General features: G+C 43.9%; 2 protein-coding genes across 7 annotated transcripts in view; one reads left to right on the top strand and one right to left on the bottom strand.

The window, feature by feature from the left end:
- Nucleotides 1–1,050: 1,050 nt before the first annotated feature.
- ARV1 (ARV1 homolog, fatty acid homeostasis modulator) lies at nt 1,051–16,777 on the bottom strand. Of its 2 annotated transcripts, none has more exons than XM_032430371.1 (6): nt 16,525–16,777; nt 9,918–10,037; nt 7,534–7,687; nt 3,501–3,725; nt 2,603–2,749; nt 1,051–1,547 (listed from the first exon to the last, which is right to left on the bottom strand). In XM_032430371.1, exons 1-5 carry the CDS (start codon nt 16,726–16,728, stop codon nt 2,607–2,609), a joined length of 846 nt encoding a protein of 281 aa, XP_032286262.1. In that variant the 5' UTR covers nt 16,729–16,777; the 3' UTR covers nt 1,051–1,547; nt 2,603–2,606. The 2 variants fall into 2 exon arrangements, with proteins under 2 accessions (XP_032286262.1, XP_032286263.1); XM_032430372.1 differs by lacking the exon at nt 1,051–1,547 and adding an exon at nt 1,554–2,146.
- A 144-nt stretch (nt 16,778–16,921) lies between these two features.
- The window catches only part of TTC13 (tetratricopeptide repeat domain 13), a 91,543-nt gene continuing 90,460 nt past the window's right edge, over nt 16,922–18,004 (top strand). For all 5 annotated transcript variants that reach the window (XM_032430278.1, XM_032430277.1, XM_032430276.1 and 2 more), the window contains exon 1: nt 16,922–17,250. In XM_032430278.1, coding sequence (XP_032286169.1) covers nt 17,004–17,250 — 247 coding nt within the window. In that variant the 5' untranslated portion in view covers nt 16,922–17,003. The remainder of the gene's footprint in view (nt 17,251–18,004) is intronic.

The following is an 18,004-nucleotide window of genomic DNA, read 5'->3' as shown; positions in this document are numbered from 1 at the left end:
CTTTTCAGTTGTACTCCTTTAAACCGTATTTTGCTCCCTCTTTCCTTGCTTTTTACAGGTTCCATCCTATGGCTGTTCTGCGATGTCATTCCAGTTGTTTTTTTTTACTTTGGATCCTTCTTTCTAACATTCTGTGTTGGTTTCATGATCCTTGGGATAAGTAACAATTCCCGAGGCCCCTCATTATCCGACTTTACATGGCTTCCTGGTATCATTTTTAAAACTCCCAGTGCCCACACTCCACCTAGTTGTGCGGGATATTCAGTTCCCTGCACACACACGTGACACTCTCTGCCCTCTAAGACTTGGCATGCGTAGTTATTCTCCCTCCGGGGATACTGGAAAGTTCCTTTCCTCTCCCCCCTCCTGTCGGAGGACCTTCTGGACTTCTAAGAGGGGAACAGGTGTTCCTACTCTGCATCTCCCTAGATCCCCATGTTACCCCTTCACGGTACTTATCACCCTGTACTGTCATCACCTTCTCATGTTTCCAAATCTATCACTGCTCTGTAAACTTTTGTTTAAAGATTTATTTTAGGTAGGGGAGAGAGAGAGGAGAGAGCAAGCGTGGAGGGAAGGGGCAGAGGGAGAGGGAGAGAGAGAATCTTAAGCAGGCTCCGTGCCCAGCACGGAGCCCGATGTGGGGCTTGATATCATGACCCTGAGATCATGACCTGAGCCGAAATCAAGAGTCGGATGCCCAACTGACTGAGCCACCCAGGTGCTCCAATGCTCCATAAACTTTAAGAGGGCTGCTCACCACTGTGTCCATGCTGTCTGACACACACAGTAGGTGCTCAGTAATTCCTGCTGCATGAATAAGTAAATGATGACTAAAAAAGAACAAGTAAATGAAACCGGGAGAGAGAAAAGGCGGAGGTGCTATCTTATCCATTTATCTAGCATCGGCTTTACTGTGATAGAATTCACCCTTGTCAAGCGTACACTTCACTGGTTTTAGTTAGTTATTTTTGGATCAGCCATTTCTAAAGAGTAAGTTAGTTACAGGGGAAAATAACGGAAATTTACAAAAAATTTACAAAAGCTCAGTTTATTTTGACTTTATTAAGAGAACAATGTTTCTGTTGTTGTAGGAACACGAAATATGATTTTAAATATATTATTTAGAACCAATAACTTAACATTTGAAGAGATATAAACATGTCAAAGGAAAGAAACACAGATCTTTTATTATGTGCGAGCCGTGCATCCACGTTCCTCCTTCAGTTCAGTGCTTACCTGAAGGGGTCTGCGTTGCCCGAGTCTTTGCCTGTGATGGACCTCACTGCCTACAGCAGCGCCCTTGCATCTGTGTTTCTGCATCTGTCTGTGTGTATCTATATATGGTTTGGCGGTCTCTTATATGCGGGGGAGGGATGGCGCGTGATAGTTTGGGCGGTTTCCGATGCCGTAACCATCGCTTTTTTTTTTCAGGAAGCGTATCCAAATCTTTGCTTCATTTTGCTCAACACACATGAGGAGCTTGTATTTTATGTCTTCTCTTTTTCGGACGTAGTTGGTCATGCCACAGATGATAAAGAATCCAACTGTGGATAATAAAAGGAGTATTGAGAGTGGCACATTCCGCTGAATGTGATGGGACCTGGAAGGGAGGAGCACTGACCCAGCATGAAGGGAGACTGAGGCCACAGGACTGATGAGTGAGCAGAGGTGGAGAAGGTTCGGAGCTGGGCTGTTTCCCTGCTGCTTCTGTGCCTTCGTCACCTGCACCCCACAACCCAGCCTCCGAGGCTGCTCCCCGACCCTACAGCCGCCACAGTCTGCAGGCCAGGAGTCTGACTGTGACCAGAGTGGGGGAGGACACTTACAGATAGGAAGAGGGGCACAAGTCCGGGCCAGGAGGGAGGGAAGGAGGAAAGAAGACAGGCAACCAAAGCAGTTCTGGATTGAAGAAGGAAGGAAGTTCAAGGACTCTGTAATGGGCCTGACTCTCAGCAAAGTGAGGGCAGACCTGGGAGGAATGAGCGTGGGGAAGGTTCCAGATCCATGGGATGGGAGGTTCCCTGGAGGTGACCACGAAGGCAGAGGAGCAACACTGAGGGCCAGCCGAGGCTCTGTGCACACGCAGCACTGGACTCAGGGAACACAGACGGAGACTCACCCAAACGGCTCTAAGAAGGCACATCTGGCAGGAGGGCAAGAAGCAGACAGTTTCAAGGGACTAATGGCGATGAATCGGCAGCTGCCTACATTTGCAGATACGGTAAAAAGAGAGGCGAGGTAGGCCAGAAGTGGGGGTCAAGGGACTGGAGGTGCAAAGGCAGCCCAGAGCAGGGATGGTGGAGGGGAGAGAGCAGATTTCAGAGCCTGAGGTCTCCGTATGAGGGGTGTGGGGTGCAGCTATTAGAGAAGTGGAGAACAGAGCCTCTAGAAGCAACAGAACACAGATGTGGATGTCCCTGAGGGTGACAAGGACCCTGAGATGCACACTACAGTCCTCGGGGGGGACAGAGTGACCCAGGGGCAATCAGGGGCTGGTGGGGAGGGGTCATGGAAGGGCACCTCCTTATTTTATGATGGCGTTTGTCTTGTTTGAGGAGGATGCCTGTCCGAATGTGTGGACACTGAGAGGCTTCTGTACCTCTTCAAAAGTCTTCGGATTTATAGATGGCACAATCACTTCCCACATCCCATTCCATCCTCTGGAAGAAGTAGACCATGGTGCTTTCCATCAGTAAACCACTCAAGATGGCCAGAAAGGAGAGCTTTCGGTTGATGTTCAGGGTCACTGAAAAGGAAAAGGCAACTCATAAGTTCTTAAGAGTTGAATTAGGGTGATATTGGTATGTAAATTCTGTGGCATTATGAATGGAATTGTTCTGTAAAGCTGTTTTTTAGAGAATCTCTATTCGTTCTTATTCATCTGGGCTGCTACCTTCTCCCACGTTTTCATCTCTGAAGAGAAACACAGCATGTGCTTATAACAAAAACACTAAGCTTCTCCTCCTGAAATCAAGACACAGATTTCCATGAATATGGAAGGAGAAAATAAAAAAAAATGGAGCTTTCTCAGTTTTACAGTTTACAAGATGATAAGCATTTCGATAAAAAGTATCAGTTAGGAGGCTCATTTAAAATAACCCTTCTCACAATGGATGGGAAAAATGAAGACCCACAGGGCTGCTCATCCCTTTGTTGGTATAGCAGGAACTGTGCTTCCTGGCTTGACAAGTGCCGGGCCGTGTACATCTGGGCAGGTCATGCACAAAGTGGGGGTAATCAGGACTGCCCTACCAACCTCCCAGGACTGAGATAATGCACATGAAAGCATTCCGAAAACTAAAAACTACTATGTCGTTAATTTGAGCAAATACAGACTATGTGCTATGTATAAGGCACTAGAGAAATGTCAGGCGCTGTTATTATTCTATGGAGAATTCCCGTGTTTAACAGGGTTTATAAGACGGAGTTGGAGAAATAAGGCTTTAAGCTTGTATGTGGGTTGGAGGCTGAGAAGACAGAATAAAAGATAAGCATACCTCTAATCGCCTGAAAATTTGATGTAAGGACAAATACTTTAATGAGTCGGAGGCACAGGGGTGTGTAGTCATGCTCCCAAATGACAGCTGGAATCAGCAAGAGTTTTCCATAGCTAGATAATAATAATGCTTTCAGCAGCAAAATGAAGTTGGGTTTTTTTTTCGCTGTCATCGGTCGTTCTACCCACAGGAAAGTAAAAATGCCAATAAAAAAGGCAGTTTGTTCTAAGGAGAGAATGGAAAACAGAAATATGGATGTCTCTATCCAAACCATCTCTCTCTAAAAACAAAGAAACCACAATTCCAAAATACAACTTATCAGCTGACTTCATTAGAACTGCTTCATCAAGATCAAATTTTCTTTATCCCCCCCCCCTTTTTTAAAATAAATAAGCCCCTGCCTTTTGTGTCAAATCCTGCTGGTGTGATTGCAGAAGCATATTTCGGCAATTCTTTCATGAAGTATTTCATGGCCCACTAAAGTAAAAGTAAGTCCGTGAGAACTGTAATCATCAGCTCTCGGAAGTTCTTTCTAGGAAGGAAGGTTCTGTTTAAACAACTTCAGTGTTCCAGATCTCCACAGAAAGAATAAAACAGGAGCACGGAGGAAATTTTTAAGTCTGAAAGCTGGGACCCACCCTAAAAATTACACGCGAAGATGTTTTCTTTGTTCAGTCTCCCACTATTTATTGCCTATTATCTACAAATTTTGAATACTGTTACCTAATTTTAAAACTTCCCTTACTGGGGCGCCTGGGTGGCTCAGATGGTTAAGCGTCTGCCTTCGGCTCAGGTCATGATCCCGGTGTCCTGGGATCGAGCCCCGCATCAGGCTCCCTGCTCAGTGGGGAGTCTGCTTCTCCCTCTCCCTCTGCCTGCCGCTTCCCCTGCTTGTGCTCTCTCTTTCTAATAAAAACTAAAAAATCTTTAAAAAAAAAAAAACTTCCCTTACTCATTTCAACAAACTTTCTGAGTGCTATTCCTTATCCTTCCGGAAAGTACTCATAGACTGAGTCCAGACCAGAAGCCACAGTTCCACTGGGTCCACAGGACAGAGCACAGTCTGTTTTGTTCCCATTAACTAGGAATTTAACATTTTTTTCAACTGCGATATTATGTTTATTAAGATTGTTAGTCCTCTGATTACCCAGCTACGTATGTTTTGAGGGGTCTGTCCCTAATTTTATTTTTCCTCATAAGCTGTGTTATTCAGGTTTCTGCAGAATCAGGTTTTTCCTGGAACACATATATCAAATTATAGGAGAGACAACTGTATTTTTCCTAAAATATTGTATAACCAAATAGAGCCAAATTAAAAAGATTCCAAACACAGGTGATTTAGAATCAGTAAAAATAATTTTGGATGGCTGACCTATATGACATTTGATATATCCCTCAGGGGAGACACCCCATCTCCCTGCAAAGTAACTCGAGGACTTGTCAACTGCAAGGATCTGCTCAAATAGGCAGATCTTATAGCCTGGGATTTGGACAAAAATAATTTTAATAACAGCAACAAAGAACTCCTTAACGACAAGAATGATCTAACAATAGTGGGTTGTCTCCTGTCACTGGAGATTCAAACAAAGCTAGACCACCTTGCAGAACTGAGAGAAGGATTTCTTGTGCTGGACGGAGGGGCGGACCAGTTAACCTCCACATCTTTCTAACTCCGAACTCGAGAGATTTATGCACCTGCACCAGCCCTTGGAGCCTCTACTCCCGAGGTGTTCGTGGATCAGATGGGCTCAGCGAGACCAGCTACCTGCCTACAGAGTGCTGTATGGAGAGACACCGCACGGGGAGCCCAGAGAGCCACCTGTCTCTGTGCTGACATTAACCGGCTGTAGGACTTTGGGGAAATCACCTGCCTTCCAAGTACTTCTATGCTTCCTCAGCCATACATAGGGGAGAACGCCAACCTACCTACCAAAGAGGATGGTTGTGAACATTAAGTTCATAAAACTGTAAAAGCAGTGTTTATTTTTTTAAAAGATTTTATTTATTTATTTATTTGAGGGAGAGAATAAGAGAGAGAGAGAGAGAGAGCATGAGAGGGGGGAGGGTCAGAGGGAGAAGCAGACTCCCTGCCGAGCAGGGAGCCCAATGTGGGACTTGATCCCAGGACTCCAGGATCATGACCTGAGCCGAAGGCAGTTGCTTAACCAACTGAGCCACCCAGGAGCCCCAAAAGCAATGTTTAAATTATAAAATGCTGTATTTATGTAACACATTTTCTATAAGCTATTTTAGGGGTTCATCACCTAATACTGGATAAAAAAGTTAAGTAACAGTAGAAAAAGATTTCTGACTGAGTGTCAAAATATCTGCTATAGAGTAGGTGCTACAGTAATTCCAAACTTTGGAAATAAGCCTGGTTTATTTTTCGTATTAAAAATTATGGACATAAAAGAGTTTACCCTTAGAAATTTTAAAAGCCTTTGCTTTAAAGCTTAAATTTATATCAGGTTCTCATTCTTGGCTTAGGCAGTGTTTTCAAGGATTTTTTTTTTTTTTTAAGATTTTTATTTATTTATTTGAAAGAGAGAGAGTGAGCAAGAGAGATAGCATGAGCAGGGGGAGGGAGGGAGAAGCAGACTCCGCTGCTGAGCAAGGAGCCTGACGCGGAACTCGATCCCAGGACCTGGGATCATGACCTGAGCCGAAGGCAGATGCTTAACTGACTGAGCCACCCAGGCGCCCCTTCAAGGATGTTTTTTATATTATTATGTAGGTTTGGGAATTCTTCGCATATAAATTTTATTTATTTTTAAAGATTTTATTTATGTATTTGACAGAGAGAGACACAGCGAGAGAGGGAACACAAGCAGGGGGAGTGGGAGAGGGAGAAGCAGGCTTCCCGCTGAGCAGGGAGCCCGATGCGGGACTTGATCCCAGGACCCCGGGATCATGACCTGAGCCAAAGGCAGACGCTTAACGACTGAGCCACCCAGGCGCCCCTATTTATTTTTTAAAAGATTTTATTTTTAAGTAATCTCTACACCCAACATGGGGCTGGAACTCATAACTCCGAGATCTACAGTCACTTGCTCTACCAACTAAGCCAGCCAGGCACCCCAGCATAAACATTTTAGAACCTCAGACCTGCATAAGGGGACCAAGGGAGTGAGGGCAGACTGAGAAGAAAATGGGACAAAAGACAACATAGTCCAGAAATCCAACACTGCAGTGAACTGGAGACTTGATATTATTATAATAATATTTCTTTATAATCAAAGAGTTTAGAAGCAGAGAAGCATGGAAGACAGTAAATAAGAAAATAGTCACAGAAATTAATACAATTCTGACCTACGTCAAAAATTCAAATTCTCAAGAAAAGCAATTCTGGAACTGAAGGAATTTTGGGGCAGTAGCCACTTTCCCTGTATGCAGTCCGATAAATAAGAAGTATTCCCTAGTAAACAGATTGCATTAGTTCAATGCAATTAGCATAATACATTGGATAATGTCTGGCAATTATCAAACTGTTTCAATAAAGATGGGACCTAGGTAATCTTTAAATTGGACAATTGAGAAGTTAACTTGAGGAATTTTATCAACAATATTATGCCTCGGGGCGCCTGGGTGGCTCAGTCGTTGGGCGTCTGCCTTTGGCTTAGGTCGTGGTCCCGGGGTCCTGGGACTGAGCCCCGCGTCGGGCTCCCTGCTCGGCGGGGAGTCTGCTTCTCCCTCTCCCACTCCCCCTGCTTGTGTTGCCTCTCTTGCTGTGTCTCTCTCTGTCAAATAAATAAATAAAACAAAAACAAAAACACAATATTATGCCTCAAGATAATTTTATGAAACTCTCTAATCTGCTAAATATAACCATTTCCATAACATATGTGTGGCAACAAATAAAAAAGCAGCTGATTTAGACAAACTCACCTAGCAGGTTGGTGACACAGCTGAACATTTAGTCTCAAGTCCTGTATTAACCTCCTCCTCTTAGCAATGATTAAGACCAGCCACCTCACTTTTATTCAGAATAGCGGTTACTAGTTCACTAAGAATAGAAAGCATGGCTTCTTCCTACCTAGAGAGGCAACCGCGAACATTCTATAGAAATCCCATTCTTTGGCATATCTGATGAAGTCGTTAGGATCAGTGTTCTGGTTTGAATCTTGAAGCTGCCACCATCTCAGGTATGCTTCACAAAGCAAACAAAATATGCAGAGTTTTCCATGCATCTGGGAGTCAAAAAGACAATGCCATTCATTGGGTAAAGAAACAATTATACATAATACCAAATAGGCACAGACATAGCTAAGTATCTGTGGTTTTGAAGAGCCTCCCATTTCATAGATTTTCAAATTCAGAACTGCCAAGTTAAGTGTGTCATTGTGTTGTCTGTAAACCAGTGGTTCTTTGTCAACAACATCCATCAGAATCACAGGGGAGATTTTTCAGACTGCAAATGTCTAGGCCCTAATCCTGATCCAGGATCTTTGGAAGTAATCCTAGACATGTAATTTTGAAACAGTTCTGGTGGGAAGGAGGATTCTGATGTATACCCCTAGTTAAGAAACACTGCTTTAAACAGTAGTTCACCCTTCACTACATTTTCGGCATCTGTCCTGAATCAGAACAGAATCAGGCACAGAATTTATGTGACTCATGGATAGGTGGAAGCAGCCATGAGAATAGATTTAACCTGAAGATTCCATCATACTTCATAGGAAACTATTAGTCTGAACATATTTTAAAAAAATGGCCCTATGCCTGATGAGTATAAATTCATATATTGAAGACAGCAATTAAAAGGTAGAAAATCCCCTGCAATTTTAAAGAGTCTGAAATTTTGGCAAAAAAGAAAATACCAGGCAACAAAAATCGGCTTTTTATTTTTTTATTTTTAAGTAGGATCCATGCCCAGCATGGAGCTCAACATGGGGCTTGAACTCACAACCCTGAGATCAAGACCTGAGCTGAGATCAAGAGTCAGACACTTAACCAACTGAGCCACCCAGGAGCCCCAAGATTTGACTTTTTAAAATACATTACTCTACTGGGGCTCCTGGATGGCTCAGTCAGTTGGGTGTTGGACTCTTGGTTTGGGCTCAGGTCATGATTTCAGGGTCATGGGATCTGAGCCCTGCATTAGGCAGGCTCTGCGCTCAGCTCCCACCCCCAGCATGTGCGCTCTCTCTCTCTCTCTCTCTCAAATAGATAAATAAAATCTTTAAAAATTAAAAAATAAAAAAAATACATTACTCTATGGGTTGGCCTTTCTATGTCAAAGAAAGTGTGCAAATACAATGTAGTCCAGGAATAGGTATCAGTGTGGGCTTCTGAGCTTCTTCTAATAGGCTCCACTCTGGAATTACCTGGGGAGTTTTAAGAAACACTGATGCCTGAACCCATCCCCAAAGATTCTGATTTAATTGATTCTGGGTGAGGCCTTGCTTGGAAGGATTAACTGCCATCCCCTCCCTCTCACCCATGTGATTCCATTGTGTTCCAAAGTTTGGGAATCAACGCTCTAGCAATTTAAAAACTGCCCTGGTTATTTAACTTGGGGGGTGGAGGGGAGGGATTCCCTCAGTAGAATATAAAATGCAATAAATTGTTTGAAAATATTTCTCTTTTGGGGCGCCTGGGTGGCTCAGTCGTTAAGCGTCTGCCTTCGGCTCAGGTCGTGATCCCAGGGTCCTGGGATCGAGCCCCGCATCTGGCTCCCTGCTCGGCGGGAAGCCTGCTTCTCCCTCTCCCACTCCCCCTGCTTGTGTTCCCTCTCTCGCTGTCTCTCTCGCTGTCAAATAAATAAATAAAATCTTTAAAAGAAAAAAAAAAAAAAAGAAAATATTTCTCTTTTAACGTTTGCTTACTTCTTCTAGGTGTAATTCTCTCCCTACCTGGATATATTTAATTTTATTGTTAAAAATAATCGATGTCTTTTTTAAAAGGTAACCTACTAAAAGGCAATCCAGATTATGGCTTGTCAGTTTCCTCCCAGTGACCATATTCTTAAATACTCCCTGAACATTGTGAACCTTGTTTATTAATGATTGTTATTTCTAGAAACTTACATTCTTTTTTTTTTTTTTTACATTCTTGAGATAAAAGACCCATCCTCGTTAGAATTTCTTTTTCTTTTCTTCTCTTCTTTAAAGATTTTAGTTATTGATTTGACAGAGAGCCGGAGAGCGAGCGAGAGAAAGCACAAGCAAGGGGAGCAGCAGAGGGAGAGGGAGAAGCAGGCCCCTCACTGAGCAGGGAGCCCGATGAGGGGCTTGATCCCAGGACCTCAGGATCACGACCTGAGCTGAGGGCAGACACCCAACCAACTGAGCCACCCAGGCGCCCCTCGAATTTCTTTTAAAAATAATGTTCTTTAATTGTGGTCAAAATTATTGTTCTTTAAAAGTGCAAAAGCATCATCAAGTAAAATTAGAAAGTAAAAAAATTATTACAACTTACATTTATTTTAGTATTGAAAAGAATATGTCTGTAGGCCTGGGCTTTGCATAAAATAGCATTAATCAAGATGATAACAGGATCATACTCGATATATTTGTCTACAGGTTTCTGGCAGGATTTCTGAAATAATGTGAGATAATGTTAGAACAAGCAAATTTAAACATTCTGAAATCTTAAAGGATTTCAAACTAGCAGAATCTGTTTTGGACTTGTATGGCAATAAGGACATCTTAGCATTTATTTAAATTAACTTTTCTTCAGACACAAAATGTTCACCTATAGAAGCCATGGTTTCAGAAATGACTATAATCGTCTAGGTGAGAGATAGTAATCTTTTTTTTTTTTTTTTTAAGTAAAGCGATAGAAGTTTATTAAGTGAAGATATAGAAAAAGCTCTCAAGAGTTAGAGGGGTCCTGACAGGGTTGCCAACGAGGTCCTTTAGGGTTGGTCTCTTACAGAAAGCTAACCAGGGAACTTAAATCCTTTTAACAGAGAGATAGTAATCTTTTAATCTCATATGTAAGAAGCTAAAAAGACATTTGATTTAAAGACTGATATGAGGCAGAAAAGTATCCCAGAAAATTCTACTTTCAATTTGTAGGAGTTATAAGATAAATAAATAAATTTATAATGTACTTTTATTGAGAAATTGTTCCCTGTTGGCTAGACGGCCACCAACTTTGTGGTTTTTTGAAACGTGATTTGGAGAAAGGGGTTCAGAGGAGTAACTCCCGCACCCAAAGTTTCTGAGAGCTAAAAGCAGGTAGAGTGTGGCACAGTGTCAACAATCCAGGGGTGGCAGATACTAAGAGAAACTTGTTTTTTTTTTTCATCCGATAACATCGAGACTGTGGAAAGAAAATGGTCTTTCTCTGTGACAGTGAAGACACTGGAAGATCCTGAGCTGTATGTAAGGAAGTGGGTTGGTTAGCTTGGTTCTAGGTTACCTGAAGCAAGGCTCTCCGTGACTCCTATGAAATTGCCCTTTTTTTGGACACATGTGATTACAATGTTACCAAATCCCAACACCATTAGAACATATAAAACACAGGTGTATAAGAACAAGCTCATCAGAAATGTGACATTTGAAAGAGTTTTAGTTACAAAGTTGAATCAAGGCTACTATTCTAATGGCTACAATTCGAACATTTTGAAATTTTGAGAAGATAAAATGGAACCAGAAGTGATGGATACGCAAACATGCTGGGATGGCCTTTTAATTACATCAAAGCCCTAGGGAAGAAAATGAAGTGCGCAGACAAGCATTAACCCTGCACTCCAAATGGAATGAAAAAAATCACTTCCAACTTAGAGTTTCTCCACTTCATTCATGTCATTTACAAGAAATGGGTATGGTTTTGAGTCATCAAGGGAACCAATGAAGAGAGATGTGCTATTACTTGAAATTTAAATCCACCTAATAAAACTGAGACATAAGAGGTCAATAATTTTGCAGTTTTTCAGCTGGGCAAAGAATAAGCCAGGGTCTAAACAGAAGCCGCAGATTCAGAAATCCTATGTTCATGACAAAGAGCTGTTTCCTAGACACCTTCCCTGTGCTACCCGTGTGGAAAACACTTCCTCCCTACAAACCACTGCAGCACCAGAGATGCTACTTCATTGTAAAATGAAACTACTGGCTGGTCAAGGGTCTTGTCTCTGTCCTTTAAAAGTTCCCTAAAACCCATCTTCAGACCTTGTAAGTCTACGCCAGGATTTGGACAATTTTTAGAAGGAGGCAGGCCGAACCAGAACCTGCGGACATGGCACTCCACAATCACTCGTCTGACCAACGTGTTTGGAGTGGCTACAACATTCATTAGAACAGCTCTCTTTGCTTAGCCATTTCTATGGACCAGGCACTTCCAAGGTGCTGGATATTTACTTTCAGACGTAAGTCTCTATCCTCCAGGACCTTATAGTTTAGAAGAGGAAGACGAATAAGCCTGCTACTGTAAGTGCTTTAGTGGAATGAACACATGGTGACATGAGTGCAAATAGAAGGTGCAGTTTTGGGCCTCATGTGCTATTTCATGTGCTATGCCTTCCCTTCCTAGCACTCTTGAGTATTTTATAAACATCGAGAATTCATTAGAGTCTGCTGGTCCCCTCCCTATCAGCTTCAGCCTAATTTTTCCTTGTTCTGCTTCTATTATTTGCTTTTCCTTTGAGTGCTTCCTTCACCTTGAATGTAAGGAGGGAAACCACACACACACACAAAACAAACAAATGTAGTAAAACATCTTAGTGGCAGATGGCTACATTTAGATATGTTTTCCGATTTTGGAAAAACTGTTCCATTCCATTTACTACTTACTAGACAAATATCCTGAAAGAGAAAGTTGTCCCCTAGGAAATCCTTACAGCATGGGGACGATGCACACCCTGGAAACTCAAACACTTCCACCACCTCTATCTCACCATGGATATGAATGACTTTCTGCTGTTATGTTCTCCAGTTCTCTAGTGAATCACATCTCTTTTAGAATATGAACTGGCCAATATTTCGTGAATATTCTTGCTTCTTCCTCCCCATCATCTCCAGGGCCTTGCCCTTCCCCACTGATTCTCAAATCTGTTTCATTTTAGCTCCACAATAAGCAAACATGTATCTTTTTTTTAAAGATTGTATTTATTTGTTTGTCAGAGAGAGAGAAAGCATGCCCAAGCAGAGGGAGGAAGCAAGCAGAGGAAGAAGCGAGCTCCCCGCTGAGCAAGGAGGAGTCTGAGATCATGACCTGAGCTGAAGGCAGACGCTTAACCGACTGAGCCACCCAGGCAACCCAGCAAACACCTATCTTGAAAGTGGAACCCCCTAGACTTTAAGCTCCTCAAGGGCACGATAGTGTCTTATTCATCTTTGCATCCAGCATCTAAGGGTGGAAGCTGAATACTGTAGCACTGAACAGACTTAAAATTTAGGAGAATCTCAAAGGAGTCTTGTTTTGTTACCATGATGAATTTATCAAATATCTGAGCACATAAAAGAGTCCACGCACTATAGGATATCAAAAGTACTATATCTTTAAACATAATTATAATAAACTGTGAAAAGCTGAAGGAGAGGGAGTGGCTAAAAGCAAGGGACATGCTTCCATTAGATGGAGGAAAATTAGGGAAACCCAGAGGGGCAAGTGGGGAGGCATGGCAGTGGAAAAATAGGACGAGCAAAGAGAAAAGAAGGGAGATTAGGCTGAGAAATACAGGGAGGAGATCAGGTTGAGTATGCTGCTGACTCCAAATACAGCAGCTAAGAGACCAAAGTATGAATGAGTTACCAGCTTATAGAAACTTTGGCCATTTTTTTCAGAACAAATAGCCTGACATCTAAAAACTTTTTACTCTCATGACTTGGGAGAGCCTTTAAAAAATTAATTATTTTACAGTTTAATTTTCAGAGTCTAGCATCAACTAAATGATTTTTCCTAAATAATTCCACTATGCATATATTACCATGATAAAAATGAGGATATTACACACTCTATGTCCTCAGGGAATGACTGTGAACCATAACGTACTGTACCACCATCCAATATTCCAAATACAATTCTAGAGAAGCCAGCCTCTGACTCTTAGGAAAAGGATTTTGTTAGTTTAAGGCCAATAATTAAAAAAAAATAAAGATTAATTTATATCATTAAAGATCACTAACTAAACTGCAGAGATAGTTACAGCTTTACTCTGGACAAAAGACTATATTCACAGTTATGTGGTTGTCATCTTGAAGACAGATCATTTAATTGGGCCAGTCCAGAAGTCATTAAGTTTAGATGCCATATAACTCACAAGGCCACCAGAATGGCCAAGGATATGAGCATCTAAAAATCTAGAAATGGTTCCTATCATTCAGCAAATATTTCTCATGTACTTACTCTGTGTCAGGCACTGTCCTGGGTGAGCCAGCTATATTAATGAATACATTATACAGACACTCTTTCCTTGTGTAGCTTATATTCCAGTGGGAGGAGACAGGCAATAAATAACAAGTCAATTGTATAGAATATTCAAAGATGACAGGTGCTATGGGAAAGATAAAGCAGGGAGAGGTGATAAGGTATACCAGACTCGGGAGGGAGAATCACGATTTGTAATAGGGTGGTCAGACTCGGCCTCTCTGAGATGTTAAAAATAACAATAATTGAAAGACGTGAGGGAATTAGCTATTTCAGACATCTGACAGAGGAGCATTCCACGCATAGTGCAGAGGCCCTGAGGGAGGAACTTGTCTGGTTTAAGAACATTCAGGAGGCAATGGCGCTGCAGAAGAGTAAGGGACGAGTACCAGGAGACTACATAGGCCTTACAGCCAGTGCAAGGATTTTGGCCTTAACTCTTGAGTGAGATGGAAAAACAATGGAAGGTTTGAGAAAAGGAATGATATAATCTACTTAATTTTAAAAGCCACAGTTTGGTGGCCGTGTAAGGAGGCTGAAGAGGTGCAGGGGCAAGAGTTAGGACAATCATCCAGGTGAGACATGATGACAGCATGGGTCATGGTTGTAGAGGTGATGAAAAGCAGTGGATTCTAAACATAATCTGAAGACAGAGCTAACAGGATCTGCCAAGCAAACGAATAAGGAATATGGGAGAAAGAGGAATCAAGGCTGACTCCAAGGTTTTTTGGTCTTAGGAATTAAAATGGACGAGTTGCCATTAACTGTGAAAGTCTGACCTAACTACAAAAATCCAACTGGAGAAATCAAGTAGGTAGTTGGACATTTGCGAACACTGTGGAATTCAAGGAAGAGGTTCAGGCTGGAGGTTCAAATTTGGGAATTGTCAAAGTTTAGATGGAATTTAAAGCCATGAACCAGAATGAGCTCTTCAAAGGAGAGTGTGTAGACGGAGGCCCAAGATCTTAGGGTACTCCATGGTTAAGAGGCAAGGCAGGTGAGGCAGAACCAGAAATGAGACTGAGAAGAATAGTCAGTAAGATGAGAAAACTAGAAGAGTCTGGTGTCCTGACAAGTGCACACAGCGTTTCCAGAGGGAAGTAATAAGGTCAAATGCTGCTGACAGTTCACTGAGAATGGACTATTGGATTTAGCAAAGTAGAAGTCAGTGATCGTGATCATAAGAACAGTTTCTAGTGAAATGGTGGGTGGGAAGAAAGTGGGTCTGAAGTAGTTTCAAGAGAAAGTAGGAAAGGAAATAAAGATAGCAAGTATAAATACATCTTAAAGGACTTTGCTGTCAAAGGGAAGGGAAAAAAGAGGAGGAGCTAAAGGAGGAAGTGAGGTGAAGAGTGTGTGTGTTTTTTAAATTAAAGAAAGACTGGTACATATATTGGTGGGGACGGTCCAGTGGAGAGCAGAAGAGTATTGCTGCAGAGATGTCCCTAAGTAAATGGAAGAGGATGGATGGGATCTAGGGCATAAGTGCACGCTGGTTTTAGACAGGTATACGGACAGTTCATCCATTCTAAAAGGAGGGAAGAAAGAGCGTATGAATAACGGGTGCTAGTACTGGATTTATGTGGTTGCAAAGCTTGTGGAAGTTCTCTCTCTCTCTCTCTTTTTTTAATCAAAGCAGGGAAGCATATGTGGGAAACCTAAGAAGAGAGAAGGTTTGTGAGGATGGTTTATCAGAGTGGGAACGTGAATGGATTAGTGAAATGTAATGTGATGGCCAGATGGCATCAAGGGCTACATGAGGTTAGTGGTCATGAATTTAGGTGTTTTTTTCCTCAGTTGAAGTACAGCTGCAAGGATGAGGAGACAGATCAGACAACATGTTGGATTTAACCAGGGTTGACATTTTGCCAAGGGAAACCACTTGAGAGAGGAACAGTGATTATGTCAGTTGACAACAGATTAAATAGGTACACGTTCACACTTTGTCTACTCCCTTATATATTACTACAGACCATGTTTTTCTAAGGAGGATTATTATTAGAAAATCATCAGGAGAACAGAAATGGGACAAAAACCTATTGACTGCCTATCATGTGGCAGGTTCTTTGCTAATACCCCAAAAGGAACCTCCGATTTTGTGACCTTCGAAACATTAAATCATTCTCTATAGACTATGAACACCTTGAAAGCAAAATTTTTACTTCATCATTTTTGGATTTTGTATCACCAACGTCAAGCTTAGTGCTCTGCACACAACACATACTGTACATTCAATAACCACAAAGGATGAAACCTGAAATAAAGTATTCCAGGAAAATTTAATACGGGGTATGGACCGTAAGGATAACATTCATCTACGAAAGGGAGAACGGCTAAGAACTAAAGAGTTTGGGCGTGAACCCGAATGTCAACATAAACCAATCTTTAAGTCTCTCAGCACAACGTCTACATCCATCTCCGTTCGAGGATCCGTTCGCCGCGTTAGGTCTCACCAGCAAACATGACGGGTACGAGAAAACCGCTATAGGGTGGTGAGTTCTTTAACACTATAGGTAACCATGTAAATTTTACGGCTGCACTGATCCCGGACAGGAATGTCAAGTATCGAACTGAGCACTATGCTAGAGGACCCTGAGACTCGTTGGTTTTTACTGCCCTAAAGAGCTGATAAACAGATCCCATTGCCTCTCATGGTCCCCAAATCCCAACGCGCCATTTTCTTCCCAAGGACACCCCACACCTGACAACTCACGCAGATGGTTATCTTCAGCACTCCGTGGTTATAGTCTCGGTACAACTCCTTGGCCTCTTGGTTGCATTCGATGCACCTGTACTGGCAGGAGGCCGAGGCAGCAGTAGGAGTTGCTGCAACCCCATCCGTGTTCCCCTTGCCCGCGGCCACCCCTTCTGTGTTTCCCTTGCCTGGCCGTAACCCACTCCGCCCACCGGTGCCCATTTCCACGCAACTGCAGCCGAGAACTTCCGATTCAGTGGCGGGGGAAGACGTCAGAAACCAGACCGGAAAGCCTGTCCCTCGCGGTGCTTGCTGGGATTCGTAGTCTCAGTCCTGGAGAGGGGGCTCGCGGCTGGCCGAACTGGGACTACAACTCCCAGCAGGCAACGCTACTCCCCTTTCCCGCCCCCTTGCCACGGCCCACCTGCCCACCGCGGGTTAAGGCTGGGAGGCCGCACCGTGCGGCGAGGGCCGCCGCACATGCGCCTTGAGGAAAGATGGCACCTGCCGGCTGCTGCTGCTGCTACTGCTGCTGGGGCGGCGCTGTGGCCGCCGGACTGCTGCTGTTGTTGGGGATCCTGTCCGCCGGGCTGTGCCCGGGCGCCGTGGCCACCGAGCACTATTCGCCGCTGTCGCTGCTCAAGCAGGAGCTGCAGCACCGGCAGCAGCAGGAGGCCCCGGCAGGCGGCGGCTGCAGCCCTCAGTCCGGGGACTGGGGAGACCAGTACTCGGTCGAGTGCGGCGGTGAGTGGGCGGCGGCGGGCGGGCGGGCGTCCCGGTCGCCCGGGGCCGCGGGGGCGGCGGGGCCGTGGGCCGAGGTTCTGGGCCGCCCGGGCCTCACCGCCGGCAGCCGCGGTGCGGCGTGTGCTCCTGCGGGAGCCGCTTCCCGCCGCTCGCACCCATGCCGCTGCGCGCCCTCCTCTCGTAGCCGCCGTGGGGAGGGTGGTGAATGGAGAAAAGAGCTGACAACATGTTACTGCGGCCAGGGCCGCCTCTCCGGAGTCCTAGCAACTGTTGAAAGGGTGGAAGAGAAGATGGCAAGTGGCCCGGAGCAGCCCCCGTACCCGCTCCGGGCCCCGCGGGTGCCGGGGGAGCGAGGGAGGGACCGACGGACGAAGGAGGACCGGGTCCGGAGAGGGGATCCCTGGCCCGTCTTAGGCCCAGAAATCAGGTTTTCTGACCTCTTGGGTTGATGTCTTGTATTAAACACAACCTCTAAAAATGTGAAGCCTGAAAGAAGGAAGGGAACAAAATTCCAAGCCCATTTTATCTGCTCGTTGACGTCTTGCTTCCAGTTATTTAAGACTGACCTGTGACCTGTCAGGTGTCTCCCAGAGGGCAGAAAGGGCCCTGCAGGCCTTGAGCCTGTGTATGTCAGAGCTGTGTGTGTATTGGAACTAGGCCAGCTCACTCATTAAGATGGGCGCTATTGCCCTCAGCTTAGTAAGTCATGGCAGATGCTTCAGGGTCAAAATATGTGTGTATGGTTTTTTTGTTT

The sequence above is a fragment of the Phoca vitulina genome, unplaced genomic scaffold (assembly GCF_004348235.1).
Source record: "Phoca vitulina isolate PV1807 unplaced genomic scaffold, GSC_HSeal_1.0 scaffold43, whole genome shotgun sequence".
Lineage (NCBI taxonomy): Eukaryota > Metazoa > Chordata > Mammalia > Carnivora > Phocidae > Phoca > Phoca vitulina.
The sequence above is the reverse complement of the archived record's forward strand: the minus strand, read 5'-3'. Positions and strand labels throughout refer to the sequence as shown.

Coding starts and splice junctions, on each gene's coding strand:
- ARV1 (XM_032430371.1), bottom strand. CDS start 16,728: ATGGGCACCGGTGGGCGGAGTGGGTTACGGCCAGGCAAGGGAAACACA. Junction 10,038..16,524: donor TGCTGAAGATAACCATCTGC/GTGAGTTGTCAG, acceptor ACATTATTTCAG/AAATCCTGCCAGAAACCTGT. Junction 7,688..9,917: donor TTTTCAATACTAAAATAAAT/GTAAGTTGTAAT, acceptor TTTGACTCCCAG/ATGCATGGAAAACTCTGCAT.